Here is a 17,891-nt window from a genome sequence, read left to right on the forward strand (position 1 = left end):
AATATACAATGTTAAACTATTTAAAGCCCGTCAATTCGTGTTCTAAAGGTAGAGTTCTCCAAAGGTAGAGTTTGTTCACGAATTAATCATTCATATATTAGCAGTATGCCGTGATCATGGAAATATAAACTTCAATATTAATTAATATTAAAAAAAAATATGTGTAAAACTTCACAATAATAGTAGAGAGAAACCGGACATGCAATTGCTATTCTTTACTATTTAATACTCATTTAAATGCACTTACATATTTTGCTCTTGTAATAAATATCAATAATGCGGTTTAATTTTACAGCTCCCCATACTTTTTTGTCGTCGAAGAGTATTGTGTCTAGAAAATAATTTAAAATGGTAAGTAAATACAGGATATATTAAACCACATTTTAAAATAATCAAGTCTAACGCAATCCATGTGATTTACGAAAAGCGGAACTTTGTTTTCTATCAATATTTGTGAAATATGAGATTGCAATCTCAAATAAGACGGTAGATATTTTTATTCTTTAGATTTATGTAATAGGAATCATGAAGCATAAGCTCTTACGTTTATTTCCGAAGGATTAGGCAGAAGCAATACAAGTGCATCAACATTTCGCCACGTTTATATTTATTCTGATACGGTGGGTCTATCACTACACCGGGCACGAAATCCAGTCACGGGAAACTCAGCTGTTTTTTAGATTGAAATAACCTACACAAATTTGTATTCCCAGACCTGAGAAACAAACCCGGATACACACGGTTCACCGTCCAAGGACTCTATAGGTAACGATAGTCACGCTACTAAAAGCGTATTTTTATTCGCATGTGTAAGTGGGGAATGCTCTCTAGTTTAGTTTAAGAGCTCATATACATTTGCTTGTGAAAAGCATTCTAAAAGGGAATATTTTAAATATAGTACATGTAACTTATTAAGAAGTTCTTTGTCAGGGTAGTTAAAAATGAGCTTCCGTATAAGTACCTACATTCGTCGTCGGTTAACAAAATATCTTTATAGACATTATTTCTTACTATATTTTTTTGTAGTGGGATCGTGGATTCCAGAGGCTTGCATAGCTTCGATATAAACATAAAAAAAAAAAATTTCATCTCCCCAGCGAGACATTTTTATATTTATGGTGCAGTCGAAAACACAGATCTACCGCAAACAATTAATCGGTACTAGCATCATTATTATCAAAACAGTTAAATAAGTAGCAATTGAACATTAATAGCATGCTTTTGTGCTAATATTGAGCTAGTATGACAAGTGATAACGGAAAAATAAAACATCTTACCTTTACACGTTCCAAGGGTCATTAATATTTTATAGTAAGGAAAACCCACGGCCAATATTTTTCGCTTGAATTTGAGCTGTTCTGTGTGTGTAACAGTAATTATGATTATTATTAGGCAAAAGAATCTTGTGAACATAACGGTGGTTTAGCCTCGCTTGCATATGATTCACGATTACACCAAATAGATGCGAACGTGGTGTATTGGCTGTATCGTTTTATGTTTGTAGTCATTGTTTGAAATTCTAGGAACAGGTAGTAATAATATTCGCAACTGCTTAGCCACACAAACGATATCCGTATGTATCTACAACGTTCAATTAATGTTGTCTTTCCACAGTAGATATGGACCGATCAAAAACTTTGTTAACCCTTGTTTTATTTTACAAACCGTAAACAGTAGGCTCTTAAATTAAGATTCCTAATTAGTGTGTTTATTTTTTGTCTATTAAATATTTGAAATAGGTGAAAAAACTGTTCTTTTTTAAGGAATCAATAAGCGAAGCGTTTCGAAACCAAATAAAAAAAAGCACAATAAAAAATAAATCATTTATTTACGTACAATAAATTACCAATTATACAAAACGTAATTGGCTCCTGCTGCGATACCGGCCCAGGTTTCGGTGACTATTTGCCAGACGTATTCTGGAGGCACGAGGAATCCGTACTCGTAGCCGGGAAGTTCTAGAGTGTAGGTAAGGGGGATTCCAACTGCACGAGTCCAGTCGCGGGAGGTCCCTGAGGTCTTGGCGAGGACGTGGGCGGCGTTGCCCACGACGTACCTTTTGGCTTTGTCTAAAGCCAGCTTGTCGATGGCTTCAGCCATGTGTACTCCAACTAAGTTGAGAATCAACCCGTTGTCCGGTAGAGTTCCTGCAATAAAATATCAAAGCATTTGTTATTATTTCAGTCTTAATTATAATAGTTTGTAGAAGTATAAAACAATTTTTAGGAAAACGTAGATAAATTCTAAATTGTTTTATCTGAATAATCAGTTTGTCTCCAAACCTGTCCATTTTTTTATCGATTCATAGATCTATTTAAGACATGACCTAATATTACTTATATAGACAATTTTAATAATAGCAAACAAACTTATATAAGGTATGTACCGTTGTTTCCCCAAGCGTAGAGGAACATGTTTCCATAACTGTGTATAGAAATGTAGAGGGCGGTTCTATCAACGTGCTGCAGTACCGCGTCTCTGACGACCCTAGTTTCAGCTTCAGAAAACGGCCTGGGACCTTCGAAGACGATAGCACAAGGGTTGGCGCTGTCGGGTCTTGTGCCCCAATGGTGGTCGAAGTTGCGGTTCACATCTACTCCAGGGCATTCGTCGCTGCCTGGGTGAGCTTTGGAACGAGTCTTACGCCACATACGGTCCTGGAGACAAAACAAATAAAGTAAGAGTTTGATAGTTTACCTACTCAGAAAAATCTTCATTCTGTATCGTTCGAAACTGTTGTCGCTATGTTGTTAAGAATCCTCTGCTTAAGCTACTTTCTCTATGATCTAGAGATCTTATCTTAATGTTTTGTAGAATCAATGTAGTGGTTGACCTTGGTGGCTGGTGAAGAGGCTGATGCATCTTGAAACTTATATTTTGTCTCTAATTAGATTCTTACTGGAATAATTCATGATTTTGTGCGTATCCCAAATAGATTGTCAACATGTATTATGAAGGTTAGTTTGTAAATATGCGACAATTTTTCTTTTGCTTACTATTGTATTGTTAGAACAACCTCCAAAATGACCGTGGCCAAATAAAAGACGAAATACCGTCACCATATCAATTATCTACGTTGCTATCCACTTATTACTTTGTGGAAAACATAAACATACCAATTAGGTGCGTAATGCGGAAATATTTAGGTTTTTGCCATGAACCTTTTGAAACCTCATGCATTACCGTAGTTGAATACAAAACGGTTCTTTTATGATGTAGGATTTGGCCGTGAAAACTATAGAATAGATACTAAGTCACGTGCAGGGGTGGAAAATGATGTAAATTATAATAGACCTTTTAATAATGGCGGTCGTTTTTACTACAATTTTCTTATAGATCCCCCTTAGTTCTAATCTGGATCGCTTGTAAAAATAAGAAATAAAAAAATCACCTCATCGAAAGAATACTCGTATCCATCTGGGTTCACAACTGGGATTATGATCCAGTCGATGTACTCCAGCAAATTACTATCCACAATATCTACCACTAATTGGTTGATAATGTACAATGCCACTGGAGGCGTGACCCATTCTCTGGCGTGTGCTGCAGCATCGATGATGATGACAGGCTTGCGAAGGTTCTCGAAACGTGATGTTGAGATTCTCACGTATTTGATCTGGCGGCCCTCGAAACTCAAGGCTGCGTTGATGACAGTCACAAGGTTAGGGTACCGTTTAGCTAGCGAGTCCAGGTAGTCGTTGATCTAGAAATTGAGTGTTAATGTTATGATTATGAATTATAATGCTTCTTCGGGCGTATTATAAACATTAAAGCATAGGTATAGGAACTGAGAAGATATGATCAAGCCAGTTGAAAGGTCACCTTAAAATGTGTTTTTTGCCTGGTACCGAATAATTGGGCGAAGAGTTTTGATTTGTGATCAACTGAATCACCTATTTTTTTAGTTGATCTTAGTTATTTTTATAATTTTTTTTCATGTTAAGTATCTGATATATCGTAATAGAGCTGTGTTCGCGTATTCTTTAGATATAATTTTAGTTAGGTACCTCTTGATGTCTGTGGTAGACTTCGAAACTGAAGCGTGAACTGCGCGAAGCTGCGGATCTGGCACGTTGGACCTTAGCTTCCTCATCACGGAGAATGCTAGGTAACGAAAAGAATTTTCTTAGGGTGTAATTCTGTGTGGTTTTATTATTGATTATATCCTTCACCTGCGTATTTATTGTCACAAGGAAATATTAATAGCATCACGCTCTTTTTCATGTTCAGGAGAAGAAAGGTATATTATATTAACATTTCACCAGCTTTGTTAGATCTTGTGTAATTTATGGAGGCTCTTACTATTAATTGAATTCTAATATACTGGTTTAATACTATGCAGTAAGCAGAAAACCCTTATATAATTGTATTTAACTAATCTGAGGATCGAACATGAGATCCCACCACGGCATTCGCTTCGTGTTGGCAATATAAATACGTCACAAGTTGATAAAGAGGTAGGTACTTATCTAATAATACTTTTTTCAATCGTAACTTACTCAGCAAGATTGTCGATAATCTTCGTGTAAGCCATGTTCCTTTGGTTGAAGTAGGGAAGCCATTGCTGTTTCTCGGCAGGTGATAGCCTGACTAGAGCTTCAATTTTTCCAGAAGCAGACCTAGTAGCGGGCGTAGCTGACAGGATGTCTAAATGCGCTTCCAATTTACCTAATTCTTCGGAGGTAATGGCAACTCTGAAGAGCTGATGCCTGAAATTGTAAGGACAGTTTAATATTTATTGAATCATTCTCATAGGTATGAAATTATTATTAAGCTTGAATTATTTGTATTATATAATAGATAACGATAAGATAAAGTAGTTTTTTTTTTGGCAAGTTTTTCAGGAAGAAATACATAGAATTTTTAACGTATTGTAGGTATTTTTTTGATATTATCTCTTTGCAAAAATTTTGTTCCAACAACAAACTCTTCATAATAACAGTAAATTAATGGATTGAAAGAAGAGACGTATAATTTGGCAATAGTTTAATTCAATTAACTAAGTATATAATTATTAAAATATAATTTCTTGGCAATAGATAAGTAGGCCGTATAGTTTCAGACTTGCTACTTTTTCTGCATACGTAGTCAGTCCCAATAGTAGCTAAACAAATTCAAAACTTAAAATCTCTTATTCGCGTAAAATTTTATTGAATCATTTTTTTCTTTTTGTGAATTAAAGTATCGAAATATAACTATTTTTACATTATCATTTTTCTTCTTACCTAGCAAAATAGTTTTATTTCACTGTCTAACATGCGCATGTTGAACATAAAAAATCATTATGAATTAAAGTCAATAATTTTTATTTTATTTTTGTGAAGAAAAATATTATTTGTAAGAACACAAAATATGAGATTTGAAGTTTATATTTTTTTCAGTTACATATGTGCTTGACGGTACATCCGTACAACCACTTTTTGGGTCCAGGGCTAACGCTTGATTTTATGTATTTAAGTTACTTACCCTTCATATTTCTCATGTCTTCCCTGTGCCAGGGAGACAGCGAGGATTAGCACGCAAACCACCAACCGCGTCATATTGTTCACTGGACGGGCTCGGTGCTCTTACTAGATATTACATTTATACCCTGATTAGCCATAATCTTCATCATAAAACATATATCGATAGTATGATTATCTATATTATTTTATTAACGGTAGCTGCTTGTAAACTTTATGATGTTCTAGAAATTAGGTGCATACGATAAACATGATTTGTTTTTTAATTTCAGACTCGAGGTTACATCATTAATTGTTATTTAAAATAGTTGTATTTTTTCGAGTACTATTTAAATATTTGCTTTGTGTTTGCGCTTTATTCTTATGTTGTACGTAGCGTATATAGTAAATACGTACTTATTAACCACTAGCTTTTGCCCGCGGCTCCGCCCGCGTTATAAAGTTTTTCAGGCTAAAGTTTTCCGTTATAAAAGTAGTAGTCTCCCGGGAGCCTATGTTCTTCCCAGGGTCTCAAACTTTCTCCATACCAAATTTCATCTTAATACGTTGGGTAGTTTTTGAGTTTAACACGTTCAGGCAGACAGATGCAGCGGGGGACTTTGTTTTATAATATATTTTATAGAACTTTTAAAGTGGAACAATCCCGTCATACATCATTGTTGCATAACTTTAACCGTTTACGCAGCGCACGCAACGGAAGCTCTCAAAACTAATAATTTTTCCTCGATTTGCAACATGTTTCATTACTGTTCCGCTCCTATTGGTCATAGCGTGATGATATATAGCCTATAGCACTCCAGGAACAAAGGGCTATCCAACACAAAAGATTTTTTCAGTTCAAACCGGTAGTTCCTGAGATTAGCCATTACTGCTTCGCTCCTATTGGTCATAGCGTGATGATATATAGCCTATAGCGCTCCACAAATAAAGGGCTATCCAACACAAAACGATTTTTTCAGTTGAAACCGGTAGTTCCTGAGATTAGACATTACTGCTCCGCTCCTATTGGTCATAGCGTGATGATATATAACTTTGAGCATTCCACAAACAAAGGACTATTCAACACAAAAATATTTTTTCAGTTTGAATCGGTAGTTTCTGAGATTAGCCATTACTGCTCCGCTCCTGTTGGGTATAGCGTGACGATATATAGCCTATAGCACTCCTCGAACAAAAGGCTATCCAACGCAAAAATATTTTTTCTGTTGGGACCGGTAGTTCCTGAGTTTAGCCATTACTGCTCCGCTCCTATTGGTCATAGCGTGATGATATATAACTTTGAGCACTCCACAAAGGACTATTCAACACAAAAATATTTTTTCAGTTCGAATCGGTAGTTCCTGAGATTAGCCATTACTGCCCCTCTCCTATTGGGTATAGCGTGATGATATATAGCCTATAGCACTCCACGAACAAAGGGCTATCCAACGCAAAAATAATTTTTCAGTTTGGACCGGTAGTTCCTGAGATTAGCGCGTTCAAACAAACAAACAAACAAACAAACAAACAAACTCTTCAGCTTTATACAGGGTCATTTCGACATTGCGTTACTAAATGAAACCACAGGTTCGTGGTGACCTCTGCTAACACCGTGCAAAAGATTATTCATAAGTAACGAATATTTACGTCAATAATCCCGATTTTAGATTTATGGTTTTTTGATCACGCTGTCTCTTAGCGCGCTTAACTGAAGTGAATGAACTACGTCACAGCTGATGATATTATTACCGAACCTATAGGGTTCAGAAGGTCAGCTCACAAATGAACTCCCAATACGTTCACTGACTTGGTTGCAGCAGTTCATTGAGTCAATAATTAATTACTACAAAAAATATTTCGTCAATTATAAACGTTATTTTCGTTATTAAAATAGTTTTCTTACCAAAAAAGTTACCTACATAATTACTAAAGTTACAAGATTTAAATCTATTGGTATCGTATTTTTTAGATCCTACATGATATTCCGACATTTATTTTAATTCCAACATTAATATTTCGGTTTGTCATAATATCTAAAAGAAGACTACGTAGACATTACCGAACGTCATATTATGCTTTCTGTACCGTTTCTTTGCTAGATAGGTACACTATGGCAATGCGTCCGAGTCTTTGACCGAGTCGGAAGAGCGCGCGATTATTCAATACAATAGTCGAACTCTTTCTCGCCTAAACTCGCAGTGTTGTCAGTATAAACTTTTTTACCAAAAGCGTGCTAAACCGACACAGCATTTCAAAAATTCTGATATTAGATTTATTTTATTACATGATGTTCTAACAGATTTAACACACAATTGTATTAAAAATAAAAAAGTAATGATTTATGATGAAATGATTAATGAAAAGTCTACCTAATTAAAATAATACACAGCAATATTTTAGTATTTTTAAAACATTATTTTAAGTAATAAAGTATAATAGAGATTTTGGATTCAGTCATTCATTTTCAATAGGCATACAGGGTATAAAATAAACAAGATATTGCACAATAAACAAAACTGTACCTTCAGCGCTAGTGAGATGATACGTGCTATTTTGATTGCATTGTCGCACTCAACACAGTGATGAATGCGTAGTTTATTTTTTCATAATATTTAATGTTTTAATAATTTTATTGGTGCAAAACGAGTCACGTCCCCAGAACTCTGAAAATCGGGACGTCCCGCGCAAATCGGGACATCAGGCAACACTACTCTTGCCGCTACTTTGTGGAATTCGCTAAACTCGTGTGTCGCGTGTTGGTCGGTCAGGTACAAAGAAATTTAAAGTAGTCGCCTAAATGCGACCTTAACACGTATAAAATAGTGTCTATTTTTAGAAATATTTTTTGCCATTTTGAATATTTTACGATCGCGAAGTTGCATCGTTGACGCGTACGCGAAACTGAACTATCACAATCTATTGATTATGTTTCTATCGGAGGCTGTCATTACGATTTTAATGTGGATTTATGAATTTGCGATAGGTACTGAATGGAAAAATCCAATATCATTCTGTCCGACCCGGGATTCGATCCCGTGACCTTAGCAAAGCATCCGTACTATAATACAACTGCGGCACCGAGGTAGTCACAAATTAACTGTATTAAAAATACTTTGAAGTATGAAACAACTTTTAAAGGAACAAGAAATCTACAAATCATCACTAGGTATTGGTAAACGCATTTACTATTTTGAAAACATGTTAAGATACCTATTGTGACGCCGCGCCGCGCCGTGACGCATCCCGTCGCTCGACATTTTTACCCCAAACTATCACATTACCTAATTATCATCAAGATTGTAACTTCGTTATTAATTTTCGTGTGAATTGCCAGACTTGCAGAATGATATTTTATTGTTATGAGTGTTATAAAACTAACCGTTGAACGTATTTATTATACCTACTTATCTACTAAAATGGATGAACTACCTACATTAGAATGTGTGTTTTGATTTAAAAGAATGAAATAGCTTTAAAATTACGGAAATCGTGTGTTATGTGTACCTAACTTATGCAGTTGTGGTTGTTTGATTAGTGTCGTTTGCTTATGATGATAGTTTGAGCATAGAAAATATTGTTCTAATGAAATGTGATGATTAGTCCGTGATGTTTATGTTGGCGTTGGATGTCCACCTGCAAGGTGGACAGACGACTTGATAAACGTCGCGGGAACACATTGGATGCAGGCAGCTTTCGACAGGTCCGTCTGGAAATCTTTAGGGGAGGCCTATGTTCAACAGTGGACTTTATGTAGCTGATGATGATAATGATGTTTAGGTATGTGTCTTTTGTAACGTCGGCGTAGCGTCGTCGCTGCTGGTCTAATTGTTGATTGAGTGATGTGGCACGACACAAAACCCTAGGTAGTTAAAGCGCCGACATCAGCTGTTCGGTTGCGGCGCGGCGCGCGGTGCGACGAACTACCCTTGCGCTCCGAGTGTGCATCACTTGTTCGTGTGCGTGAGCATAATATTATCAATGACTGTGTGCGATGTTGCCGCTCCGACGAATTCTAGTATAGTAGTAGTGGCAAAGGGTGTGTAAAAATAAAATGACTATTTGAATATTTATTTTGTTTGAAAATTTTACTTTTTTGTTTTTGACCTTAGGTTAGAGTAACTTATAGTAAACTGCTTCTTTCAAGATGACTTTCTCGCAGTTAAATTTAAGTCTAGGGTTACAAAATGACCCTGTATAATAGTATAGATAACAACAAACGATCATACTAGATATATAAAGCATATTTTAAAGTTTAAACACTTAACTATTAAATGTATGAAAACTTAGTTATTGTAACGTAAAAACTAGAGAATTCATGTTTAATTTTACAATATTGTTGGTAAGACAGCTAAAGATCTACCCGGAGGCTGTCATCCGTGATATTTGCGCTATTGCAATAAGTAATTACGCAAAAAATATCTCCACTGCAAAGATCATATTCTAGATTTGCAGTAATTGTATTCCGTTTGATATTTTATGATCAAATTATGGTTCTTATGGTTAAGTATTAAAATACTCAAACAAAGAGATTCTTTTCTTTCATCAACGTAATTAATATTGTTCTGTTTTTCTGAGTTGAGGTTGCAAAAGAAAAATGTAGGCACCACTTAAATAATTGTAACGGAATTTATATATTTTATTACACAACACATAATAAACACAATCACTCAATTATTACACAAACATTTAAATACAGAGAGTTTATTGTCGTGAATTTGATATTAATAAAATTCCTATTCTGTTTACAAATTTACACTTACATCATCAGTTAATGTGACACATAAGTTTGTGTAAACATTTCTTATAGCAGGTCTTAACGGACCTTTTAAATCCCTTGTGCCACCATGCATATATCAAGGGGTTTAGTATACTGTTGGAAAAAGCCAAAGTCACTAAAGGTCCACTGAGCAATGTCTGAATATGCATACATTTGGGATTTGTCAATTTTTCTTCGCAGAAATAAAAAAATATTACTGCTATAAAAAATGGCATCCATGTAATTATGAAACTTCCGGATGTAAGCATTACTACCGTAATAGCTCTCCATTTGTTTGGCTCTTTCACTTTACGATTGGCAATACGGCTTGTGCTCACTTCTAATTCATTAGAGGTTTTTCTATCCATATCCGATGAGTTTTTGTCAGAACTATGCGACTCAACAGAGTAAACACTAAAGTCAGACTCAAATCGAGTTTTACCTTGAATATCATCTTTACTATAGTAGTATTGCTTTATGTTTGTTTTATCATTTGTGAAATCATCAATGCTTTTAGATTTTACAGAGATAATTTTGTCTTTAGCGTTATCATTGGACAAATAATTGAATGAAGCACTTCTATCGATTTTCATAATACTGCCACTACTTTTTGTCACCGATGGTATCGAATACGTGCTTGATTTTTTATCAGACACAGTTCCTCGGTACATTCTTAACTTTGGTTTTTCGTTTGTAGATTTATCAAGATTTTTTGTGGCAGCGTTCAATATTTTAACGTTTTTTAGCGCTCGAACTAATATTATTGAGTATAAAACAGCTACGACAATTATCGGTACTATACTAAGCAACGAATTTAATAATATTAGATTCCCGGGGAACAGACCGACGTAATAACATCGGGTGAGGGGAAGTTCCTTGTTTGTCCATCCAGTTGCCGGCATAAATCCAAGAGTAATACCTGCAAATAATAACAAACCAGTCGGTTTAAACGATAAAGACTATTTTTTTCCAAAATGATGTCAAGTTAACTCACTAACTGCCCATATGCAGAGAATTCCAATTCTCACTCTGGTAATGTTGAACCACCTTTGATAATATAAGCCATGGAGTATGTAGATGTAGCGGTCGACAGCGATTAAACCCACGCTGAAGATTGACACCTTAGCATGGCACACGATCATACCTGCATCAAAAAGCAGACAATATAACCACTTGCTTTTGTTCCTATCAATGATTAAGATCCTGGAATTGTTCGATACGGCCTTCCATAAGGTATTAGGTATTGAGGTATGAGCTATTCTTATTACGTCGAAGAAGGCCACCATAGGTATAATATAGGTTGGTTTATATTATGAGTCGGTGAAGCTGTTATCTAATGTATGCCATCTTCCCATGTGGCTTAAATCTGTGTCGTAAGACGAGTGACCTTTACATAACCGCAAGGCTGAGTGGTTATTTCGCTTTCTCCGCAAAAATAACAAAAACGATAAAGACTAAAGTACAAAGTTTCTAGGTTATGTCAAGAAGACGGAGATAATAGTGTGATTAGAGTATTTCTGATTTGGATATTTACTTACCAACTTCGATAACACACCAGATGTTAGAGCTGTTGGAGTTGTCTAAATACTTGCTGAAGATGATTGAAAATCCTACGATTGTGTCAGCCAGAGATACATTGCCGAGTAGAAGATACGTGCTTTTCGGTTCCTGTCCTAAAACAATGGTTATTCGTGAGTACTTGTTGTGGGCATGAAAGATATTTCACGGAATAAAAAATCTACTTATGTAGTATATTATCTGAATCCAGGAATACTTCATTTATTCTATGTGCCTGCCCAAACACCTCTATCTTTATCAATCTTTACAAATTCTTGCGTTTCTGATTAGACTTTAGATTAGTAAGATTAAGTACTTGTATTACGAAGTCGTGATGAAGGAATTATTTTCCAACTCTGTGTTAAAGTAACACTTAGTGCTCCCATTTTCTAATGAAGTTATGTGGTAATTATTACTTGTTGTTGCTTTGGAAACCTAACGAAGATACCACGTGTTGCATCTCATAGAGTTTTGGGCTAAAAATAGATAATGTTTTATGAGCAATAATAATTTCAACAAAGTTATTACATGTAGGTATTTTTAAAATTTAATGATTGTAATTCTGTTTTTGTCATTAAATATACTAATTGTTTCTGCAAATAAATGCACAACACGTGCTGAAGGTAATGATGTTAATAACATGTATGCGGTGAGTAAGATTATAATCACAATGCTCATTAATTGCAATGTATCTTTTACATTTATCAATGGGCGAAACAATTAACATTTGACATTCATTGAGAAAAATAGTCATTAAGTGCGTTTCAACATTTGCTAACTTTTAAATTAAGTAGAATTACCTAACATGGTTTGATCCAATGTTTAATCGGTAATTTAATTATTCTATTTGATGAAGATAATCAATGTATCCACAGGCTTTACATGATTATGGTAAACACTTATAAACAAATTCAGAGGAATAAAATATATTTTCATGATCTGATAAATATCTCGCTTCTTTGTTTAAAATACTATCGACTGATATGATGATAGACTCGCCCATTATCACATCATGAGAAGCAACTCGGCGAAAAGTGGGCCTTTTGGTTCCATCTCTGCCTACCCCTTATAGGATAAGTAAAGGTAAATTGTGTATTTGTTTTCTTTTTAAAACTATATTATTAATCATTAACACAGCATTTTCTATTTCGCCATTTTTGCCACATTTCAATTTTTTAAAAGGTTTTTGATTGTTACGCATATACTACACAAAAATGTGAAACTAAGACAAATACAGTTGTTAAAATCTGTAACATTTTCACGTAGAACAGTAATAAGATGTAGCTAGATACAGATATAGTACAATAGGTACTAATGGACACCTCTTGAAATTAACACCTCTATGCTTTGTGAGTTGTGACTAATTTGTTAAACTTCATAGACTTGTTTGTACGGTAATTTATCATGGGAAACCCGTGATTATTTGAGTGGTGGAAATAATTGTATTACCATTATCAACGACGCCTCGGGTGGAAGTAAAAATGACGTCGAAATATTATAATTTAAAGAATTTGTTCTAGACAGGGTAACGATAAATTTGTATATGAATATTTAATAGTGTTGAAGAAATTAATAGTAAAGTAAAACACTAGCAAATTACATGAAAAAGCGAAAAAACAGAAAAAGCGGCGATAGTCTAGTTGGTTGTTGAACGAATTCCCAAAACGAAAGTCCGTAGCTTCAAAACCAGAGTGCATACACCTTGATTTTAACTATGTATGTATTCATTGTGAATTATCGCTTGCTACCTGCATACCTGAGAAGTTATTAATAGGAATTTTGAGGGTGTGTGAAGTTTACCAGTTCGCACTAGGCCAGCGAAGTGGACTAAGGCCTAAACCCTCTTAATAATACAGAAGGCCTTTGCCCATCAGTGGGGCAGTATCATCCAGGGCTGACATTATTTATAAATTGCTAGATAGCCCGCCAAAGGTAAATGATAAACAACTACAAGAAACGAAGATTAATGGAGGAAAGAAGATACGTTTGAGTCAAGAAAATTTCGGCTTGATTGGTCGTATAAACTCAGTTATTGCATCACAAGCTGTAACAAAACATGTTCGTAATGTAGATGTTATTTCTTGCAAGTTATATTTTCAAAATTACATCATTTCGGTCGCGACCGGACAGTCCCGTAGCTCTATCGTATAAAAAAAAAAAATATTAGCTACCTACGCCGAGGAGTATTTTTTACTGCTGATACCTCCTGTTAGAATATTTGCAATAGAAACAATTGGATTTCCCATTATAACAAAAACTTTGATATGCTTTATGAAATATGGCTTGGAGTAATGAGTAGTTGACATGTTGTTTTCATTAACTCTTTGATCATGCCGAAAGTAGTTTCTTTGTAAGCTAATTTTGGCTTAGAAGTTTATTATTAACTTCAATTCAATAAAAAAATTACAAATGTAGATTGTATCTTTTCAGCTTATCGGTGGCGATTCTTCATCGATTTATAGGTAAACCGGTTAAACACACATCCAACTTTATATTTTGTGTTAAAATCTGATACACCTGCTCATTAGTATGCACGCCACACATTGTTTTTTCCCGAGAATTTTCTTAGTATCAAGGATAGATTTTTGATGTAGGTAATATGTGGTAAATAACAATATTCCTTTATACATTTAACTTCTAAATTTTGTTCAGTTGTTTTAAAAAAGAACCGCATGGCCTTACACAAGAAGCCTTTTTACCATCATTAAGGACAAACTTATCACTAAGATATGTCATTCCATTACATTTTTATTTCCCATACTTTAGCCTAAACGATTTTCGATAGGCCCCAGTAAGGCAATCGTATTTTTTAATAATCAAAATACGAATTTTATAAATATTAATTTGTATTTATATTGATCAGCTTTTTTTTTTTGGGAACTGCCGTGGTTATCACCGGGGGTACCCCGCAAATGGTGTACAGGCAATCCCCCGGCTTAGCAACCATGGCAGCCCCATGTTGAGTTGGTGGGCCCTACTGCTATCACTGGAGGTTCGGTAGCCTCCAGCTAGGCGGTCTTAGGGCCTGGGAGGAAGAAGGGAGGAGATAGAGGGAAGGAAGAGAAGGGGAAGGAAGAGGAGTTTTTAGGATGGTTGGAAGGAAGGGAAGGGAAATGTTCACGAACCCTTAGACAAACCTCAATGTGAACTTAGCAACCAAGAGGCATACGCACGAGCTTTGCGCCTAGGGTCGCGGCAAATGTAGCCCCGTGCATGGGCGTGCATTTGGTGTGGAGACCAAGCGCACAAGAATTGCCTCGTGGGGGTATTGATCAGCGTTGGTTGAGTAATAGTTAAGTAGGTTAAATTACATAATATTACAAATAGTTAAAAAGCAATAGTTAATCATAGTGGATATTGGGTAAAACATATTTGCTGAAACCGGTTGGCCGTCCGAGAAGGTTGGTCAATGGTCATATAAATTATATATGCTCAAGTTTTTCTATCAAGTAATGGTAGGTAGAAAAACTGCTATTGCAACCACAATGCGCTGTGCTTTTAGGCATTTCATGATGCAATGCAACAATGAGGAAAGCTTTTCGCATCGGTATTGACTAATCAACACAATTGTTAGAAAACATACGTTTTTTTTCGTATCTTTATCGTACTGCTATACTAATGTGGTCATCATTTTATTTTATAGATCTAAGACTAAGAGGCTGCCGCCCATAAGCTGCGGCCTATACGGACTATTTATAAATCCAGGACTGAAGTGAAGTAAGTACCATCTCTGCAAACGTTGCAATGTTAAGGATATAAATTCGATGGTATAAGACAGTCTAGACTTCTAGAGCTATTCCTATCCTCTTAATCGAGCAAGCCCTTAAGTTTTGAGGAATGACATTATGCGTGAGATAACACCCCGGAATGAAGAGATACTCTTTTTAGGGGATCAAATTCTATGTAGCACTGATATCTCTCCAGAGGAATGAAGATTTATGTAGATTTCTACTACGATAATTGTTCTTATAGACCTTTTAACTGGGGAGTCAATACCGAGCCCTAAGGACGATGGAATGCAGCGCGAAATCTTTTACTTACTGTACTCATAGGATTCTGAAGGCTAGAGTTCCTGAGCTTCTAAGTTGGTATGAATTGAAAACAGTACAGCGTAAGCAAGTGATGGTTTCGGCAGCCATCGAGATTTATTCGGGATTCCATGCGCTGTAGAAGTAGACCGTGAGTTTACATCCGGTATACCGGCTATTGTTGTAATAGATAGTATAAACAGTATTCATGGGGGAGATAGTAATTTTTTTTAATTTTCATGAATAAATAGGACATTTGACTCAAAAATATTAGCCGACATTGCGTTGGAAAGAAGCATAGATAGAAGAAGTGATGAGTCGATAATATATTTATGGATGATTCTAAAATCATTATGGATTTATAGAAAATATAATTTAATAATATTGTTCAAAACCATTACGTATATTATGATACGTTTAAATAATATAAGTATTTCAAGTAACAACATAATAATCTGTTAAGTTATAATTTCGGTATCAAATATTATATACTTACGCATGAAAGGGTATTTGCTGTGCTATTAAATAATTTTACTTTCTTACTAAGTTTATATTCTGTAAATCGCATTGATGCTTAAGTAAACGATGACTACCCACTTACATTAATATAAATATTATGATCTTTGAGAAAATCGACCAATGTGATAAAACTTAAGACTACGATGCAATAAAAGAAGAGTTTTTTATTCTTCCTTTCGGAACGGCAAAGGTGAAAGTAATTTAATATGAATATCTTTACCTTTTCTCAAAATCAAACCACTTGATATCACAACAATTAAATTGCTCAGCATAATAAGCGTTCCGATAATATATGCAACATGTTTGTATGCCGTCAACTGTTCCTTCTCTGTTTCTATGTAAGCCTCTAACACTGCACTTCCATTAACACCAGTATAATTTTTGATAAAATCCGACATGTTTTCCATTTTAATACTTAGCGCGTCACGTGGATTTTTTCGTTTGTAATAAAAACATCGTTGAACACATGTCAATGCCGTGGTTCCCGAGTTAAGAATGAGATGATGCCAAACATTGCGGCATGGATGTTTTGTGGCCGGTATTTAATGATGTGATTTACATATTCATGGTTCTGTGAGCTTGATTCATACGTTCTACCGTTCTGTCGTTTATATGTTTACCGTCTTAACATTTGCGGTGTTTATGTACAAAATGTACCTAGTCTATCTTTATTTTAAATGCGGTATTATTGAAAACTAAAAGTCATCATTTAAGGGTTTGGAATTGTCATAATACTTGACCTTTGGATATCTTTTGAAGAGTTTGGTTACTCACCTATTACTACCTATTAGAAAGAAAGAAAGAAAATATTTATATTATTTTATACAAACAAATACGAATCTACGTTTTTGTTTGATAGGTTTTTAAGCTTAGGTACTTTTAAAATTTAAAAAATAAGTAGGTATGTACTATGAACTTTTTATTTTTGTACGAGACCATTGACGAAATTCATAATAAAAATGATTTATTGGCTATACCTACATTGTTTAAGAAACATCTAATTATTTCACGGTGCATATGTTATTTTTTCAAGTAAGCGGTTGTTACTTGATAGACATATAATGCTTAGTTATTTTAATGATAAAAAAAACATGAATCAAAAATATTCATATTAAAATCGTAAATTCTAAGTACCTAAGTAAACAAAAACACCAGAGAGGCAGGTCTTGGAACTTCTATCCTCATCATATTGAAATAGGTAGGTACTTTTATCTAATGCAGACTATTATTGTTTATAGGATTCTATTTTAAGGTTTTCAAATAACGCTGCTTTGTAAATGCATATAATACCTTTATTTGCCATTTTCAATTAAAGGGCCCCAAGTGGTATTTTCGATCTCTCTCAAAAATTTACCAATCAGACACACAGTATTTTTGACATGTTTACAACTGTATTTTGATTGGTTAATTCTTGGAATAGGACTGAAGATTGAGATTGGAATTGCTTACTAAAAGCGGATGCTACAGATGTACCGCACAGGTGCAGCGCTGCAGTCGCGAAGGTATCTATATTAAGTAGTAATTTAATTTTCCAGCGCTACTAACCCGCGTGCACCATATTTGAACCCAGTTACGCAAAAAATTGCCAAC

At 34.9% G+C, this 17,891-nt stretch overlaps 2 protein-coding genes across 4 annotated transcripts; both read right to left on the bottom strand.

Annotated features, from left to right (window-relative positions):
* Positions 1-1,809: 1,809 nt before the first annotated feature.
* Positions 1,810-5,623, bottom strand: LOC115446933 (carboxypeptidase B-like). The gene is made up of 6 exons (XM_030173782.2): positions 5,467-5,623; positions 4,500-4,709; positions 4,008-4,104; positions 3,392-3,703; positions 2,387-2,657; positions 1,810-2,147 (listed from the first exon to the last, which is right to left on the bottom strand). Exons 1-6 carry the CDS (start codon positions 5,538-5,540, stop codon positions 1,843-1,845), a joined length of 1,269 nt encoding a protein of 422 aa, XP_030029642.1. The 5' UTR covers positions 5,541-5,623; the 3' UTR covers positions 1,810-1,842.
* Positions 5,624-10,048: 4,425 nt separating this feature from the next.
* On the bottom strand, positions 10,049-16,939 carry LOC115446932 (melanocortin receptor 4). 3 transcript variants are annotated; one of them, XM_030173779.2, is made up of 4 exons: positions 16,522-16,939; positions 11,736-11,870; positions 11,192-11,341; positions 10,049-11,116 (listed from the first exon to the last, which is right to left on the bottom strand). In XM_030173779.2, exons 1-4 carry the CDS (start codon positions 16,706-16,708, stop codon positions 10,206-10,208), a joined length of 1,383 nt encoding a protein of 460 aa, XP_030029639.2. In that variant the 5' UTR covers positions 16,709-16,939; the 3' UTR covers positions 10,049-10,205. The 3 variants fall into 3 exon arrangements, with proteins under 3 accessions (XP_030029639.2, XP_037294168.1, XP_030029641.2); XM_037438271.1 differs by lacking the exon at positions 16,522-16,939 and adding an exon at positions 16,279-16,359; XM_030173781.2 differs by having other exon boundaries at positions 10,857-11,116; positions 11,196-11,341.
* Between the last annotated feature and the right edge of the window lie 952 nt (positions 16,940-17,891).

This window comes from Manduca sexta, chromosome 13 (assembly GCF_014839805.1).
Source record: "Manduca sexta isolate Smith_Timp_Sample1 chromosome 13, JHU_Msex_v1.0, whole genome shotgun sequence".
Classification (NCBI taxonomy): Eukaryota; Metazoa; Arthropoda; class Insecta; order Lepidoptera; family Sphingidae; genus Manduca; species Manduca sexta.

Excerpts from the sequence above, each read along its gene's own strand:
- LOC115446933 (XM_030173782.2), bottom strand. The coding sequence starts at position 5,540 with ATGACGCGGTTGGTGGTTTGCGTGCTAATCCTCGCTGTCTCCCTGGCA. Across the intron at positions 3,704-4,007 it reads TCTACCACAGACATCAAGAG|ATCAACGACTACCTGGACTC; the intron begins GTACCTAACTAA and ends CTCAATTTCTAG. Across the intron at positions 2,148-2,386 it reads CTACGCTTGGGGAAACAACG|GAACTCTACCGGACAACGGG; the intron begins GTACATACCTTA and ends ATTTTATTGCAG.
- LOC115446932 (XM_030173779.2), bottom strand. The coding sequence starts at position 16,708 with ATGGAAAACATGTCGGATTTTATCAAAAATTATACTGGTGTTAATGGA. Across the intron at positions 11,871-16,521 it reads TGGTTTGATTTTGAGAAAAG|GACAGGAACCGAAAAGCACG; the intron begins GTAAAGATATTC and ends CCATTGTTTTAG. Across the intron at positions 11,117-11,191 it reads TCTCTGCATATGGGCAGTTA|GTATTACTCTTGGATTTATG; the intron begins GTGAGTTAACTT and ends TATTATTTGCAG.